This window comes from Gossypium hirsutum, chromosome D08, assembly GCF_007990345.1.
Source record: "Gossypium hirsutum isolate 1008001.06 chromosome D08, Gossypium_hirsutum_v2.1, whole genome shotgun sequence".
In the NCBI taxonomy this organism is placed as follows: Eukaryota; Viridiplantae; Streptophyta; class Magnoliopsida; order Malvales; family Malvaceae; genus Gossypium; species Gossypium hirsutum.
Window position 1 is genome coordinate 47271340 of NC_053444.1, and position 16304 is coordinate 47287643.

At 34.5% G+C, this 16304-nt stretch overlaps 2 protein-coding genes across 2 annotated transcripts; both read left to right on the forward strand.

The window, feature by feature from the left end:
* Window positions 1-6231: 6231 nt before the first annotated feature.
* On the forward strand, window positions 6232-8471 carry LOC107910625 (GDSL esterase/lipase At3g62280). Its single transcript, XM_016838537.2, has 5 exons — window positions 6232-6917; window positions 7072-7257; window positions 7370-7533; window positions 7641-7911; window positions 7994-8471. Exons 1-5 carry the CDS (start codon window positions 6674-6676, stop codon window positions 8224-8226), a joined length of 1098 nt encoding a protein of 365 aa, XP_016694026.1. The 5' UTR covers window positions 6232-6673; the 3' UTR covers window positions 8227-8471.
* A 5298-nt stretch (window positions 8472-13769) lies between these two features.
* On the forward strand, window positions 13770-14441 carry LOC107907057 (uncharacterized). Its single transcript, XM_016834264.2, has one exon. The coding sequence runs from the start codon at window positions 13770-13772 to the stop codon at window positions 14439-14441; it is 672 nt and encodes a 223-aa protein (XP_016689753.2).
* Window positions 14442-16304: the final 1863 nt, after the last annotated feature.

Below are 16304 nucleotides of genomic sequence, written 5' to 3' on the forward strand. Positions count from 1 at the left end.
TGGTATTAAAGAATATATTTCCCATACAGAAAGAACTTCATCCCAAGCTAGGAAGGACCTTATGTGGAAAGCTTTATCTGTAAAAGCATCGATTTTGATCAGAAGGGATAACAAGAACTTGCCTAATCTTATGAGTTCAAAAAAAAATAAAATAAAATAAAAAAATGGAGAGGCCAAGGTGAAAACCCGCAAAGGGCGCCTTGAGACCAAAGGGGATTTGAGTTGAAAACCTGAAAAGGGCGACTCAAATATTGATCAGAATGGGGCATGAGGTGATCAGAGCAATTCAAATTTTGATCAGATAGGGGCACGTGATGATCTTGCTATACTTGAATCAACAGGAAAGGGTAGGCGACATCTTGGGGCATCGACAAAGCATTGTAGATCTCCTAAACACATGTCAAACTCAGAATGGTCTCTAGAAAGTTTGTATAGAGAAGCTCAAGCTACGATATCTGGGGCACCCAATTTTCATACAATTTATATTTTTTGTTCTTGGAATACCTCATTCTTTTCCAAGATACACATTCTCAATCAATTTCTTTGTTGTCCTTATTTTTTATAATCAATTCTTTTCGAGCTACTAAATTAGGACTTTATCTTTGGATCTTATTATCAAAAACATTAATGATAAGATGTCATGTTGACGACAAGACTTAAATAAACAAGCAAGCAATGATCACAGACAATAGGAAGAGGTTTCCTCGGAGAAGAAAGCCTTCATTTGTGCATGAGCCTTTGGTACGATACCCTGGGAATGGTGTAAGGGACCAGAGAGATTTAAATCCTATATCCTTGAATTGTGATAGGAGAGGATTGAGGAAAAGCCATATATTTCTACCATTGGGTTACAGTAAGAGAAAATGATACAAATTTTGGCGTCTTAGTGGATTGAACTTTGAAGTTTACGGTGGGGGGCAATCTGATCAAGTGTTTCTTTGGAGATGCCAGCTAAGTAAAAAGGCGTTGTAGTACGTTAGTGTTAAAGCCTTAATAAACTTTGAGCAATGACAGCCTAAGCGGGATCATTCTAAAAAAAAAATAATGCATTCATGCAAATACCATTCATACATGTCTAGTTAGGAGCATTTGATGCATTTTGATCATGCCATCCTAATCTTAGACATAATTAGGTTCATCATACATGTCATGCTCCCTAGAGAACAGATCAATAAAGACAGCAGATTTTACCTTCCTGTACCGGCAATGAAGCAGATCAAAGACACCAGCCTTGCCTCCCTGGGCTGCAGCGGAGCAGGTTAAAAATAGCAGATCTTGCCTTCCTGTACTGGCAGTGAAGCAGATCGAAAACTCCAGCCTTGTCTCCCTGAGCAGTAGTGGTGTAGGTTGAAAATAGCAGGTCTTGCCTTCCTGTACTGGCAGTGAAGCAGATCGAAGACATCAGTTTTATCACCTTGACGTTGCAATGGAAAAGATTGAAGCCGCGACGATGAATCTTATCTCTCTAGCGTTAAGGCTTGGATTAGTTGAAGTAGAGCGAATTGAAGCCGTGGGCAGCGAATCCTATCTCTTTGGCATTATAGTGGAGCAGATTGAAACCACGACAATGAATTTTACTCCCCTGGTGATGTAGTGGAACAGATTGAAGCTACGACGGCGGATCTCGTTTCTCCAACATTGCAAGTTAAAAAGATTGAAGCCGCAACAGTAAATGTTATTTCCCTGGCATTATAGTGGAGTAGATTGAAGCCACGACGGCGAATCTTATCTCTTTGGCGTCAAGGTTTGGATTAGCTGAAGTAGAGCGGATTGAAGCTATGGACAGCGAATCCTATCTCTTTGGCGTTATAGTGGAGCAGATTGAAACCACGACGGTGAATCTTACTTCTCTGGCAGTGCAGTGGATCAGATTAAAGCTACAACGGCGAATCTTGTTTCCTCAACATTGCAATGGGGAATCTTATCTCCCTGAAGTTGCAGTGGAGCAGATTAAAGCCAATAATCCTATCTCCCTAAAGTTGCAGTGGAGCGGATTAAAACTTTGAATCTTATCTCTCTGAAGTTGCAGAGAGCAGATCGTATCTAGTCTTATCTCCCTGAAGTTGCAGTGGAGCAGACTAAGTAAGCAAGTCTTATCCTCCTGAAGTTGTAGTAAGGTAGACTGAAGATGGAAAATCTTATCTCCCTGAAGTTGCAGTGGAGAAGATTAAAGCCGATAATCCTATCTCCCTGAAGTTGCAGTGGAGTGGATTAAAACCACAAATTTTATCTCTCTAAAGTTACAAAGAGCAGATCGCATCCAGTCTTATCTCCCTGAAGTTGCAGTGAGGCAGACTCATGAAAGCAAGTCTTATCCCCCTAAAATTGCAGTAGGGCAGACTAAATAAACAAATCCTATCTCCTTAAAGTTGTAGTGGAGTGGATTAGAATGATGGATCTTATCTCTCTGAAATTACAGTAGAGCAGATTGCATCAAATTCATCTTTAAGTTGCAGCGAATCAAGTTCAAGCTATAAGTCTTATCTCACTGAAGTTACAGTGGAGTAGATTAAAGATAGAAAATTTTGTTCTCTTGAGAAACTACAACGTACGAATCTTATCTCCCTGACATTGCAGTGAAGTAGATTGAAGCACTAGTTCCTATACCTCTGAAGATGCAATAGGAAGGAATGAGGTACTTGAAGAAGAAGGGTACCAAGATCCAGCACGACTGGGCAAAATCGGACATTTTTAAAGTCTTTGCTCCGTTCCCGTTACACGATAACAAGCAAAGAAGGGCAGTTGTAATACCCGATTTTGGCCCGGGTAAAAGGACCGAAATTATAAACAGGCTTACAAGGGCCCAAATCAAAACAAAAAAGATGAAGGCCCAGCGTTTCCAGCACAAGGGAAACCCTAGGCAGTTTTCCACATTCGCGCCGCAGCCGAAGTCCCTGCACGAGCCGCATCCCCGATCGTACCTGCACAACAAGGAAAGAAGCAAGGTAGATATGGCAAGAAAATCTCAAAATCAAATCAAGCACATATTGGAAGATTTCTTTCTATTTTATTTCTTTTCTTCTTGTTTCACGATTGCTATAAAAGCGATCTTAATACACTGTAATAGGGGGCCGAAAATCAATAAAAAAGAAAGCTATTATTTTTGCAACACAGAGAGTTCAAATAGTGGGAGATACAAAATTTTTTAACACAAAAGGTTTTTTATTTCCATTTGGTATTCTTCATTCGTAGTTTCGTTTTTTTATTTTATTTATTTATTCCGCTTAAAAATAAGAAGAAAAGAAAGGAGGAAAGGGATTTTACCTTTTTTTCGTCGAAATCGTCGGATGGTTGCCATCTCCGTCGCGATCGGAGTGTTGGCATAAGCGAACGATGGCGCAAAATGGGTTAAGAAGAAACCCAAGCAGAGAGCATTTGTTTTTATTTTTATTTTTTTTCTTTCTACTGCAAATATTTTTTTTAAAGGGAGAAAACTGTTTTAAAACCTAAGGGCAAAACGACACCTTTCGGTTTGGGGATAGGTCCGCTCGTCGACCTGACCCGCAGGTTGGGTCCGCGCGTTTTCACCCTAAATGGGTAATTTACGCGATTGCCCCTCGGTGTTTTCACATTGTTCCAAATCCATTTTTTTAAATTTACCCGGTTCATTTTCAATTTATTCACTTTAGCCTATGTCAATACACAGCGTTTTGGGAAGTTGAGTTATTGCCAATCTGGACCCCATGTCATTCGCGTGTGGCATTTTTGTCTCGCATTTTACTTCTAATCCCATTTGTTGCCTGCTAATTCGATTTCAATTACAATGTGACCTTTTTTACTCAATTTATTACCTTTAAGCATTATTATTTTATTATTACTATTTTTGTTTTATTCCCATAATTGATATGTACATTAATTTTCATTTATCTTCTTACACGCATATTTATTTTTTTAATATAGTGTAATCATTATTATTATTTATATATATGTAATTATTTTATATATATATATGTATAGATTTATTATATATATGTATATATAAATATATTGTTATATTTTTTAAAATGAATATTTTTATATTTATCTATATACGTGTATATGTCTATATTTTTTATTTATTTTTCAAAAATGCTCGAATACATATATATTTTTAACACATATTTTAATCTATATATTTTTTTATATTTTTCTTTATTTTCATAAATGTATTATATATTTATATAAATTTTATAATTCAAAATTTTATATGTAAATCTTGTGCTTGTTTTTTCTTCCTCATAATTTCAATAAATATATTATGTACCTTTTTATTTTTTATGCGTTTTGTTTATTTCCTTCTTTTGTTTATCGATTTATGTTTTTATTTATGTTTTAAAAACATGTTTTTTTATTTTTCCCATTTATTTGATACTTTGCATGTCCTCGTTTTTTTATTTATGTTAATTTTGTTTATTTATTGTTTATATTATTTCTATACAATTGTTGTACTTGTTATTGTGACTTTATCACACACATTCAATATAACATTACATCATCTTTTTACTTGAATTTAAAAATAGAACTTTTCAAAATAGAGATAATACTCGTATTTAGGATTTTCAAGAAAATTGAGCCCTAACGTATTGGGTTCCGATTTTCTTCGTTAAATCTAACAATCGAGAATTGCTCTTTAATCAAAAATAAAATGAAAAAGCTTGTTGTTGGGAATTTAATATGTTGTGTCCTAACGCATTGGATGTGACATACTGATTTCTCGAGACAAGAATTTTTTTAAAAAATGTATATATATTAATAAAGGAAATATTCAATGTTTGGGATGTTGAGAAATTGTGCCCTAACGTATTGGGTTGCGGTTTCGTCATAAATCTTAAACAATTGGATATTCTTTTAAATTTTATCACACAAATCTTTTGGACAAACTCATCCTGAAAAATAAAATATCGTGCCTTAACGTATTGGGTGTGATGTTTTCTGTTTCAAAATGAGGAGTCTTAATAAATAATTTAATTTAATTAAGGATCACATTTTTTTAACTCTCGACTTTAAGACATTAATTAATCAATTTGGTATCAATTTTTGAGCGTTACGAGGGTACTAATCCTTCCTCGTACGTAACTGACTCCCGAATCTGTTTTTCTGAAATTTGTAGACCAAAGTCGTTTTTTAAGTGATCCAATCACACCTTAATAAAAGATTAGTGGCGACTCCTAATTTTTATTGACACCTAATTTTTTGTTTTTTCCAAAATAAAAATGGTTTCGACACACACTATGAGGAAGATATTGAACAAAAAATTGTCACCCTATTATGTGGAAGCTGAGGTGGGAAAGGTTGCTTACAGACTGTCTTTAGTGAGGGATCTCGAATTCATCCTACATTTCATATGTCCCAACTTAAGAAGCACACTGGCAAGGCTCCCAGTCACCCTAGTTTGCCGTTCGTAGGGACTAATGGGGCCCTTCTCAAGGTACCGGTTCGCGTCATAGAGAGGTATAAAAGGGAACCATACTGCTACAAGGATCTGGTTAAAGGGGGGAGTAATTGTTATGGAAGAAAATACCAGCGGTCAAGCCAGTTTTGAATTTTTGTTATTGTTTGTTTAGTTGTATTGTAAATGCAACCTTTTGCTTCAAGAAACTTTAATGAAATGGTGGGTTTTGAGGCAACTGTTAGTTAGCAACTTGCCAATTTGTTTCAGGAGTTGTTACCCTTCCTCTTAAGCACCATTCATGGGAGGAAGGCAGTTATGTATTTTCAGAATCTGTTTTGTTCATCTCTCATCTCTCTTGATTTTCTTTTCTTCTTTTCTCTTCTCCGATGATATTTTTTTGTTCAAATTTTCTCCTATTAGAATTCTGAACATCCGAGACAGATGCCACTATAGAACCGACGAACATAATCAGGAGTTTACTTTTGCAACTGTAGAAATGAGAAGAATAGCAAGCAGTTTAATTTTGCAATGGCAGCCATGTTTGTCTTGTGTTTGAAGAACAAGAACATTGGGCAGAACCTCGCGCTTAACTTTTCATCATATAGAGTTTTATATAAACGGGCTACTAACCTATATCAAGAAAGAAAAAAAAACCCAAAAGGAGAGAGTGTTGGGGCTGACGATGAACCCATGTTTTGAATCAAGTGGATGGCTAGATATATCCAAATCTAGACTACCAAATAAACTAGACGGCCCAAGATTTAGTCCTTGTTTTTCGAGGAAATTCAGGTTTTGTCTATGCCTAACAGTAATAGGACCAAGAAAATTGTGCTATTTGGTTACCTTCAAGTTGAAAACTTTGCGGTTGAAAGCTGCAATACTGGGCATTGCCTCAAAATCATGTAAATGCTAGCGCGCTTGACAAGCATGGCTGCCTTCTTCAACCTTTCAATCATGCTACAAAAACATTTGATGCATTGATACCACTTTTGTCTTATGTATGGGAATGTATGGTGTTGATAAACTGTTTTTGCTTCACAGGTTTTCAGAGTCCATTAAGGTTGAGAGTGGGCTAAATACATAAGAGTTTGTTCAATTCTTTCCATGTGAAGTGAATCACATGGGAACCGTTGGATAGAAACCATTTCTTTATTAAACAATTTCCATTTGCAAATTTATTTGACTTTCTGAACTCATGGATCGATTTACACAATCCAGACAGGAAGTCAATGCCTGCCAAATGTAGTCTTTTTATAGTGAATCTACCATCTGCTCTCAAAATCAAAAAACCCCCCTTAAGAAATGGATAATGGAGGGTTCTCTAAGGATTTGATATTGCTTCTTTGGATTTGGGTTTTCCTTGCTATGATTGATGTTTCAAAGTGCAGCCTTGGTAGACCACTTATTATCAATTTCGGTGATTCAAATTCGGATACCGGAGGACTAGCCGGCACCGGACTTCCCATCGGCCTTCCTCACGGCATCACTTTTTTCCATAGAGGCACTGGACGATTAGGGGATGGACGTCTCATTATTGACTTCTTCTGTAAGTCCAATTTCTCCTCAACCATTCTTAATACCTTATTTTCTTCAAAGAAATTGATTTGGTAGGCGATGGAAGTTAGGAGACAATAAGCTATATGTTGCATGCATTAATTTGAGCCTTTTGATAATCCAAGTTTGTGGCTCTATGTTGGTAGGTGAACACTTGAACTTGAGTTATTTGAGCCCATATTTAGACTCATTGGCTCCAAACTTCCCTAGTGGAGTGAACTTTGCTGTATCTGGTGCAATGACCCTGCCGCAGTTTGTCCCCTTTGTTCTTGATGTTCAAGTTCGCCAATTCATTCGCTTTAAAAACAGATCAATTGAACTCCAAAAAACAGGTAACGTGCGCTTGAAAACTGCTTTTAAAAGATACTTAGTGGTCGGATTCCTGGTTTGGCGACAAAAGATCAATCGTCCTCAAAACACATTTTGCTTTATATATATACTCAGGTACAGGAAGTTTCATAGATGAAAAGGGGTTCCGCAGCGCTGTATACATGATCGACATTGGACAAAATGATCTGTTAATGGCATTGTATGCATCAAACTTGACATATGAACCAGTAGCCAAACAGATCCCTTCTTTTCTTGCAGAAATCAAATTAGCTATTCAAGTGAGTCCATCTCATTTCATTAAACTTAATTCGGGTTAGTGTCGGATTCATGGTTTCGATTCTTCCTACTAACAAAATCATTTTTGTAATTTGTTTTGCACCTACAGAACATATACTCATATGGTGGCAGAAAATTTTGGATACACAACACCGGTCCGTTAGGATGTGCGCCGAAGGAGCTTGCATTACATCCTCATAACAAGACCGATCTTGACAGAATCGGATGCTTCCGCGTCCACAACGATCTGGCGAAAGCATTCAATCGAGGATTACGTAATATCTGTAAAGAAATGAGAACTATTCTAAAAGATGCAACCATTGTGTATGTTGATGTATACTCCATAAAGTACAAACTCTTCGCCAAGTATAAAAAATATGGTAAAGTACATATCTTTTTCTTTGTATATGCTTTCATCTTTTTCTTTTGGTATTTCATATTAAATAATAATGATGTATGTAGGTTTCGAGGATCCATTCATGGCCTGTTGTGGCTATGGGGGTCCTCCAAATAATTACAGCCAAAAAGCAACGTGCGGCCAGCCTGGTTCCACCATCTGCAACAATGTGTCACGGTCTATAGTCTGGGATGGAGTTCATTACACTGAAGCTTCGAACCGTGTGGTGGCGACCACTATTTTATCAGGCCGTTACTCTACGCCACAAATGAAGCTTGAAAGCTTTGGGGAGCCTTGATTAATATTTAATACTCTGTTTCGATCCTGTTTAAGACAAATAATTGGCCTCACAGGCAAAGCACATTGACTGATTTGTATGATTGGAATCTGTAGTGGGATGAGCTCATCTCAAGCATGCTGACTGATCTTGTAAAAGATATATGAGATTCTAGTGGAAGATGGACACTAATTTTGTTGTCTCTACTAAACAGTACTTGTCTTTGATGATCATAATGATGAAAAAGTAGCAATGATATTAGTGGATGCAAGGAATTACGTAAAAGTGTAGTTAAAAATCACTAATCACATTGATTTAACAGAGGGCAATTAATGTTGAATTTTTCATGGATTGTAGTAATCCTCCAAATATATAAAAGAAAGGTCAAAATTAATCACATATTTGTTTTTATTATTTATCCCTATTCAAATTTAATTCTTCCAAATCTTCTGCAAGGCATTAATTAATACCAGAGATTTCTAACAGAACCATTAAGTTGCTTGCATTTGTTATTTTAATTTGTTTGTATAATGATTCCAAATATAGCAACCTAAATTTCAAGATTTGTTTCAATAAATTTTAATTTAAATTCAATACAATTTAATCTAATCATAAAAATTAATAATTTTAATTTAAAATTATCTCAAAAAAATCACTCAAACCTGTAATATTGACAGATTTAATTCCAATATATATAACAACTTGCAAAAACAAACTATTTAACATGAAAAGGCTGGTCATATATCGACTCGCAAGTGATAATTTTCAAATTGATATTAAAGCAAGACACATGATGTGTAAGTGGTGATCTTGGAGTTGATTTTTGCTCACTACAGAAGGCTCTTTAGTTTCATGATCTCCCATGTTAGATGGATCCAATTACTCATGCTGGAAAGCTAGGATGGAAACCTTTATAAAGTCAATAGATGAAAAGTCAGCGTGCAGTTCTCAATGGATGAGAACTTCCTGATATTTCTGGAGTTAAAACTTCTATATCTGAACTCATCGGATCATTAAGGAAGAGAAATTAGTTAATGCAAATTCCAAGGATTCTGAAGTTGATGATTAAGAATTCAAAAGGATTTTCAAGTGTACTACAACAAAAGAAGCCTGGGATAATCTTGAAATAACCATGAAGGAATCGATATTGTCAAGCAATCGAAGTTTTGTAAATAAATTTTTTTTTGAATCAATTACAAAGCGCCATGTGTCAAGCTAAAATTACCGTGGGTCAAAAGTAAAACTGATAACATCATATGTGACATAATTATTTTTTAATTAATTTAAATTAAGGTATAAATATCGAACTTTTATATTATCACTAATTAAAAAATAAATTAATTAAGTGATAATATCAAATTATTATTTTATCTCAAAATAATTGAATTAATAAGAGATAAATAATAAATAAAAGAGTTTAAATTCTTGTAAAACAATCAAATGGAACAATTAAATTTGACAAGAACTCTCTTTTGTTCAAGTAATTGGTACTATAAAAAAGGGGTTTACCCAAGCCATTTTACAGAGGCATTAACAACCTCAAAAAGCCTAAAAAATCTTTGCAAAATTCTTTGAAGAAGTCGAAGAAATAGAAGAAATTCTGATAAACACCATAGTTGTTCTGAAATTTGCATGTACAAATTTATGGCACGTTTGGTGGGACAATCTCTACCTTTCATCTCATTTCCCAAAAAGTCAAAGTTCAAAGTTGTAATGACCACAAAGAATATCATCATCAACAAGCTCGCTCAAGATAATCCTACAGTCCGTTCAACTTCATCATCAACCACCAATATCCTTGCTCATCCCTATGGCACTAGGCAAAAGACGAAAGCTCTTTTGGAGTTATTTGGAAAAACTTATCCAATGCTTAGTGACAATCCACTCCATGATGCTTATTCACCAACTCATGACCGAAAAGAAGTTTCCCATTGTGGATTAAGTGTAGCCCGCCGATTATCATTCAAGGGAAAAAAATCCAATCAAGTGACCATGTTATTCCTGTTGGATCTGGTGCATTAAGTGTAGCATTTTCATTTATGTACACTTGTATTTTTTTCAAATAGATTGGTTTAATAAAATTATCCGTAAATTACATTAATACCCTTTATATATTGTCCTAAATGGTTTTTTCATGTGAAGCAAAATGGAAGTAAATATTAGCTCATTGGTTGCCTAATGTTTAACTAATACTAAGCAGTATTATGTGGTCGAATTGTAATGCAGAAAGACAACTTATATTAGTAGATGAACCTAAACATATCCTTAGTCTAACCGTAAATGAGCAAACCGGTTTGAAAGACTAATATGTCGTATATCAAGTCCAATCGGGGAAATGCTTTGTCTTGTGTATCAAAGCTGATGACTCCCGAAAGATAGAGACATGGATGTGACCGACTGAACTGACAATGCATTGGACAAGGCCCAAGTAGAATAGATCCTAGATTTGTTGATGGATTTACTCACTTGTAATGTTCATAGTGTGACATACTTTAATCTTGAGTGGATGATGAACTATGTATGCATGACTCGTATACTTTGATGTAAGTAAAAATCTAAGTTCAAATAGATAAGGAACTGAAAGCTGATGAGTTGGGTATACGACTTCTATAGTATGTAGCATCATTCACAATAATTAAAATTTATAGCCCAAATAATTGGTAAGTGATATCTCTCATTGGCATTACATGATATATGAAAAGTAAACGTGACCACAGGTCGTTTGTCTTTATGATGAATGACTTAAGTACTATTTGATAGTAATTGACTTTTCATGAAGGAAGATGTAATGATTACCATGAGATAAAATAGGATCATGTTGGAAGAATAAATTTACCCGAAGATATTAAGGATATCCTATGAAGGTAACACATTAATGGCAAGGTCATTGAACCAGCACTGATCGAGTAGCTTTTGTAATAATATACAATTAGGAAGAGCTTAATCATGATATTATAGTGTAAAGACTTCGTGACTAAATGAGTTCATAATTAATAGGTGAAAACCTAGAACTTAATTATAAATCATTTGAACCCTAATTACATGTCTATTCAGTCCTTTTGTTAGCTCATTGAAACTAAAAATGGATAGAAATTATAAAGTCAGAGAAAAGAGTTACATTCGAAATGAAGGTGGTTTCTCACTAAGTATGAAAATGACATAAGATTTAATTTAATTTTTTTGAATTATTATCTAATTAGATAATTGAATTTCAAAATGAAATTAAAATAATTGGTAATTATGAATCCATAGAGTGTAGAAATATTAAATATATTTTCTTATAGATTCTTTTACAATAAAATTGTCATGATTTTAACGGAATCAGAATTGGATTGAGAAATTTATTTAATTGAGAAGTTTATGTATTTAATTAAATTAATTTAAGATGTTTATTTTGGGAAATATAAAAATAAGTATTGGGTTGAATTGAATTATAAAGTACTGAATTAAAAGTCCAGAAAATACTTATAATTGGACCCGATACGGAAGAGACCCAAAAGCCTCTCATGATTGATACATGAGACGACAAACCTCTAATCCTACTTAGACTAGGACTTAGTTTTTCTATTGAAATAGACTTCTATAATTTCAACAAATGTTTCACTTCTTCTTCATATAAATAGATGACACCAATAAGGCTAAATATTCAACTTTGAAATATTGTTATTCTGTTCGAAAATAGTGAGAATTTACTTTTTAAGTATAAATTCTATTTTTCAAAATAACAATTTTACCAGTTTCTATTAAAGTGAGATTTGCTTTCCCACTGAAAGTAAAGTAAATAATTTTTTATTTTGTGTTTGATTTGAATTTGTTCGAGCCCACACTAAAAGCAGTTCGAGGTATGAGAATAGCGGAGAAGGTCATTTGGTTGAAAGCCGAGAATGACAAGGATCTGTTTACCCGAAAACACAAGTGTGATTTCGATAAATGGTTTATTGCTATAAATATCACAAACCGACTCATTTTTAAAATTTTCTATTCTCCGCTGTGCAAGAAAATCTTTTTCGAATCGGATTTTTTTTCAATAGATGTTATCAGAGCTAGGTTGTGCTATATTTATAGTATACACATATACCATATTTTTTTCTCTTTTCTTCATGCGTGATTAATTTTTGATAAGATGTGCCATTCTTGTAATTATATGCATGTTTAGGGGAATGTATGTTATTATTTTATTATTATGTATGATAAAGTAATTTTGCCAAAATTGTGATTCCTAGAAAATAAAATGTAGTTTTATTAATTTCTCGGGTATGTATAAGTTAGATCGTGGACTATCATCTCTACACATGGTTTAATTTTATTATTTTAGAATAAATTATGTGAGTCAGAAACAGACATAGAATTTATGTAACCTATATTTTTTGACAAAACTCAGAGAATCGAGACTTGTCTAGGCCGATTAAGATGATGCAAACCTGACCCAGCCAAATTGGCAGTAGACTGATGGTGGTATGGCAGCAGGAGGCTGTCAGTGGTTCGATGGTGATGTTCAATAGCAAGGGTTGACGGTAGTGGTAAGACGACGATGGTCGGTTGCAGTCGATAGTGGCCAATAGTGGTTCGACGATGGTCGACTGTGACCTAAGATAGTTTGGTGGTGGCGACGACACAAAAAGCGTGACAGACAGATGATGACAACAATAATGTGAACCAATACCGTAGTAGAAGTCCATGGTGGCAAAATAGAAGACCCAAAGTATGTTTGGGGTGAATTTTGTAATTTTTATTTATTTTTAAGATGAAATCATGGAAACTTTAAGGAAAGAATGTCACATGTACTTGTCATACATATATTGATCATTTATGATTGAAACCGGACATTAAAAACCTTGCATATCTTTAAAATATTGAGTGGGAGAAGGTCCTTAAACAAGACCTACGACCTCCATCAATGGTCTCTTGTGATGACATGAAAATATAAGTACCCTATGGTAGATTGTCATGTGGATCACACTGAGGAGATTTCCTGAAAGTAAGTGGAACTGTCTTGCAAGAGTATGGTAGTTGGTCAGCCCTGTTGTAGGTATTATCATGCAATATAATAATTTCTTTCTTCAAACATGTTGCTCGACGAGATTGTCCCACAATGACTCATTTGTGGTACCTGATATGATAGGTGTTGAGTTGATGGTTATACACTCAAGATCTTCTAGTTAAGTAGCTTCCCACAAACCTTTACTTAAGTTAGAATGATTGCCAAATGTTAAATGATTATTAGTACGTATGGATGCCTCAAGAATTAGGTTCATGCACTAATTGGATGAAAATCCATGTTCTTACTAGTTGATCAAGATTACCCATAGTGACTTGATTCAATGGGTGTAGAAATTATCATTGAAATGACTTAGAAATATTTCCACGATTTAATGTAAGATGCATGCAACATCTTAATGCATATCATAAAGTTGCAAATTTTTTTTAAATATTTTCTTAATACAAAGATATTAATGAATGAATGTTTTATTTTTAGTTCGAAAATAACACATACTCCCTTAATAAATATACTCACTGAGAACAAATTGAACGAAAATAACTATAAGGAATGGAAAAGGAACTTGATGATTATCCAAACATGTGAGAAACTAAAGAAAGTCATTCATAATAAATGCCCTCTTGCCACTCAAGCTGAGGCTAGCAAATGCTGGGAGAAGTCTGTTGAGATAGCTCGTTGCTATATGCTGGCAAACGTGACCAACACCCTTTATAAGAAATTGGAGAGCTGTAAGACTGCTAAAGCGATTTTAGACAAACTAGAAGACATGTTCGGAGGCCAAGCTATATTGGCTCGACAGTCGACTATTACTAGTTTGATGAATGCCCAGCAAAGGCTTAACACTATGGTCAAAGACCATATGATTACTTTTATGGGATACTTTGTTAAGCCCACGGATAATAAGGCCAAGTTTGACCAAAACACTCAAATTAAAATGGTGTTCAAAAGCTTGTTCAAGGATTTTGTAGGCTTTTGGGCCACATATAACCTTGGGAACAAGAACCTGAGGCTTACACAACTTATGAAGGAATTACAATCTTATGAGTTAATGTTGAATGGTGTTCAGCCGATCCAAAAAAAAAAGCTTCTTCCTCAAAAAGGAAGAGAAAGCACATTAAGAAAAACAAGGCTAAGTTCTCTAACCCACCACAACTGGAAAGGAAGAGAACCATGGAGCCTAAATACTTATCTAAGTCTAAATGCTTCTTCTGCAGCAAGAAAGAGCATTTCAAGATGAATGAAACTAAGGTAAAGGTATGAAACGCTTTGTAATAGAAGCTTGCTTAATGGAAGATTTAGTAAACCATTGGATCATAGATTCTAGAGCCACTAATCATGTGTGCGTTTCTCTATAAGGGTTCAATGAGACGAAAGATCTTATAGATAAGAGTCTATCGTTGCGGATCGAAAATGGGACAAATATAGCAACTGAAGTAGTGGGAGATGTATATCTTTATTTTGATAATTTTAAGAAGGTTATTTTGAAATATGTTTTCTGTATACCAAGTTTAAAAGGAAATTTTATTTCTATTGCATGTTTATATAAAGACGGCTTGACCGTTACTTTTAATATTAGTATTACAATATTTAGAAATCGTAAACTTTTCTGTAATGGATGGATATCAAATAATCTCTATTTTATCAAACTAAATATGTACACACTTTTTGAGCCTAAAATTTTGAATGAAAAGACTTAAAATTTCTCACTCTAATGAGGTGTACCTTTGGCATTCGAGACTTGGTCATATTAACCAAGAAAGAATCACTAGACTTGTGAAAGATGAAACTTTAATTTTTCTTAAAGAAGTTGATCTTCCACAATGTGAATCTTGCTTAAAAGATAAGATGACTAAGCGATCTTATAATGCAAAAGGGACGAGGGTTGTGAAACCCTTAGAACTTGTACGCGTTGACGTATGTGGCACCATGAACATCGGTCCAAGAGGTGGTTCAAGTATTATGAAACCTTTATTGATAACCATTCCATATATGGGTATATGTACCTAATGCACCACGATAGTGAAACCTTTGATAATTTCAAAGAGTTTAGTGCGAAAGTTGAGAAACAACTAGGTTTACCCATAAAGACACTTTGTTTTAATCGAGGTGAGGAATATTTATCAAATGAGTTCTTAGTATACCTCATAAAAAATGAGGTTCTATCCCAATTAACCACTTCGAGCACTCCACAATAGAATGACATGGCAAAAAGAAGAAATCGAACATTGTTAGACGTTGTTCGTTTGAAGTTAAGCTATTCGAAGCTACCAATATCCTTTTGAGGATATGCATTGCATATGACTTACTATATTATGAATGATGTACCATCTAAGGTAGCATAAAAATCTTCATACGAATTAAGGCATGACAAAAGTCCAATCTAAATCATTTAAGGATTTGGGGATGCCTAACCTAAGTAATGGATAAAGATACGAGGAAGTTGGATTCACAAACATAATTATGCATGTTTGTGGGATATCCAAAAGGAAAAAATAGAGGTTTGTTTTATAATCCGAAAGATCAAATTGTGATAGTGTCAACTAATACTACTTTTCTTAATGAAAATTACATGAATGACTTCAAACCTTGAAGTAAAAAAGGACTCGAGGAACTTTTGGGAAATACATAAAGCCCTATGGAAACGATTCTAGAACTAACTTCTAATAGTAGACCTACCAACAATCAACAACATAGGGTGCTTTGTTACAGTGGGAAGTTCTCTCGTAGGCCTGAGTTCTTCCAATCTGGCGGAAGTATTTTGAACACTGAGTCTGTTGAGCAAGATGATGATGACCCACTCTCATATGATGAAGCGATGTAGAGTGTTGATTCTAAGCTCTGAGAAATAATTTTAAAGTTGAGATGGATTCTATGCATTCGAATTCAGTGTGTGAACTTTTAGACTTACTAGAAAGGATAAAACCCATAGGATATAAGTAGATCTATTAGAAGAAAAGAAATACGGATAGAAAAGTGGAAACTTATAAGGCCAAACTTTTAGCAAAATGTTATACTCAGAAAGAAGGTATTGGTTACGAAGAAAACTTCTCTCCGGTTGCCATGCTTAAGTCAATCCTCATATTGTTATCCATTGTGACGG

What these genes read in the sequence shown, in the direction of transcription:
- LOC107907057 (XM_016834264.2), top strand. Translation starts at nt 13,770, where the DNA reads ATGATTATCCAAACATGTGAGAAACTAAAGAAAGTCATTCATAATAAA.
- LOC107910625 (XM_016838537.2), top strand. Translation starts at nt 6,674, where the DNA reads ATGGATAATGGAGGGTTCTCTAAGGATTTGATATTGCTTCTTTGGATT. An exon ending in AATTGAACTCCAAAAAACAG is followed by an intron (nt 7,258 to 7,369) that starts GTAACGTGCGCT and finishes ATATATACTCAG; the next exon opens with GTACAGGAAGTTTCATAGAT. An exon ending in AAATCAAATTAGCTATTCAA is followed by an intron (nt 7,534 to 7,640) that starts GTGAGTCCATCT and finishes TTGCACCTACAG; the next exon opens with AACATATACTCATATGGTGG.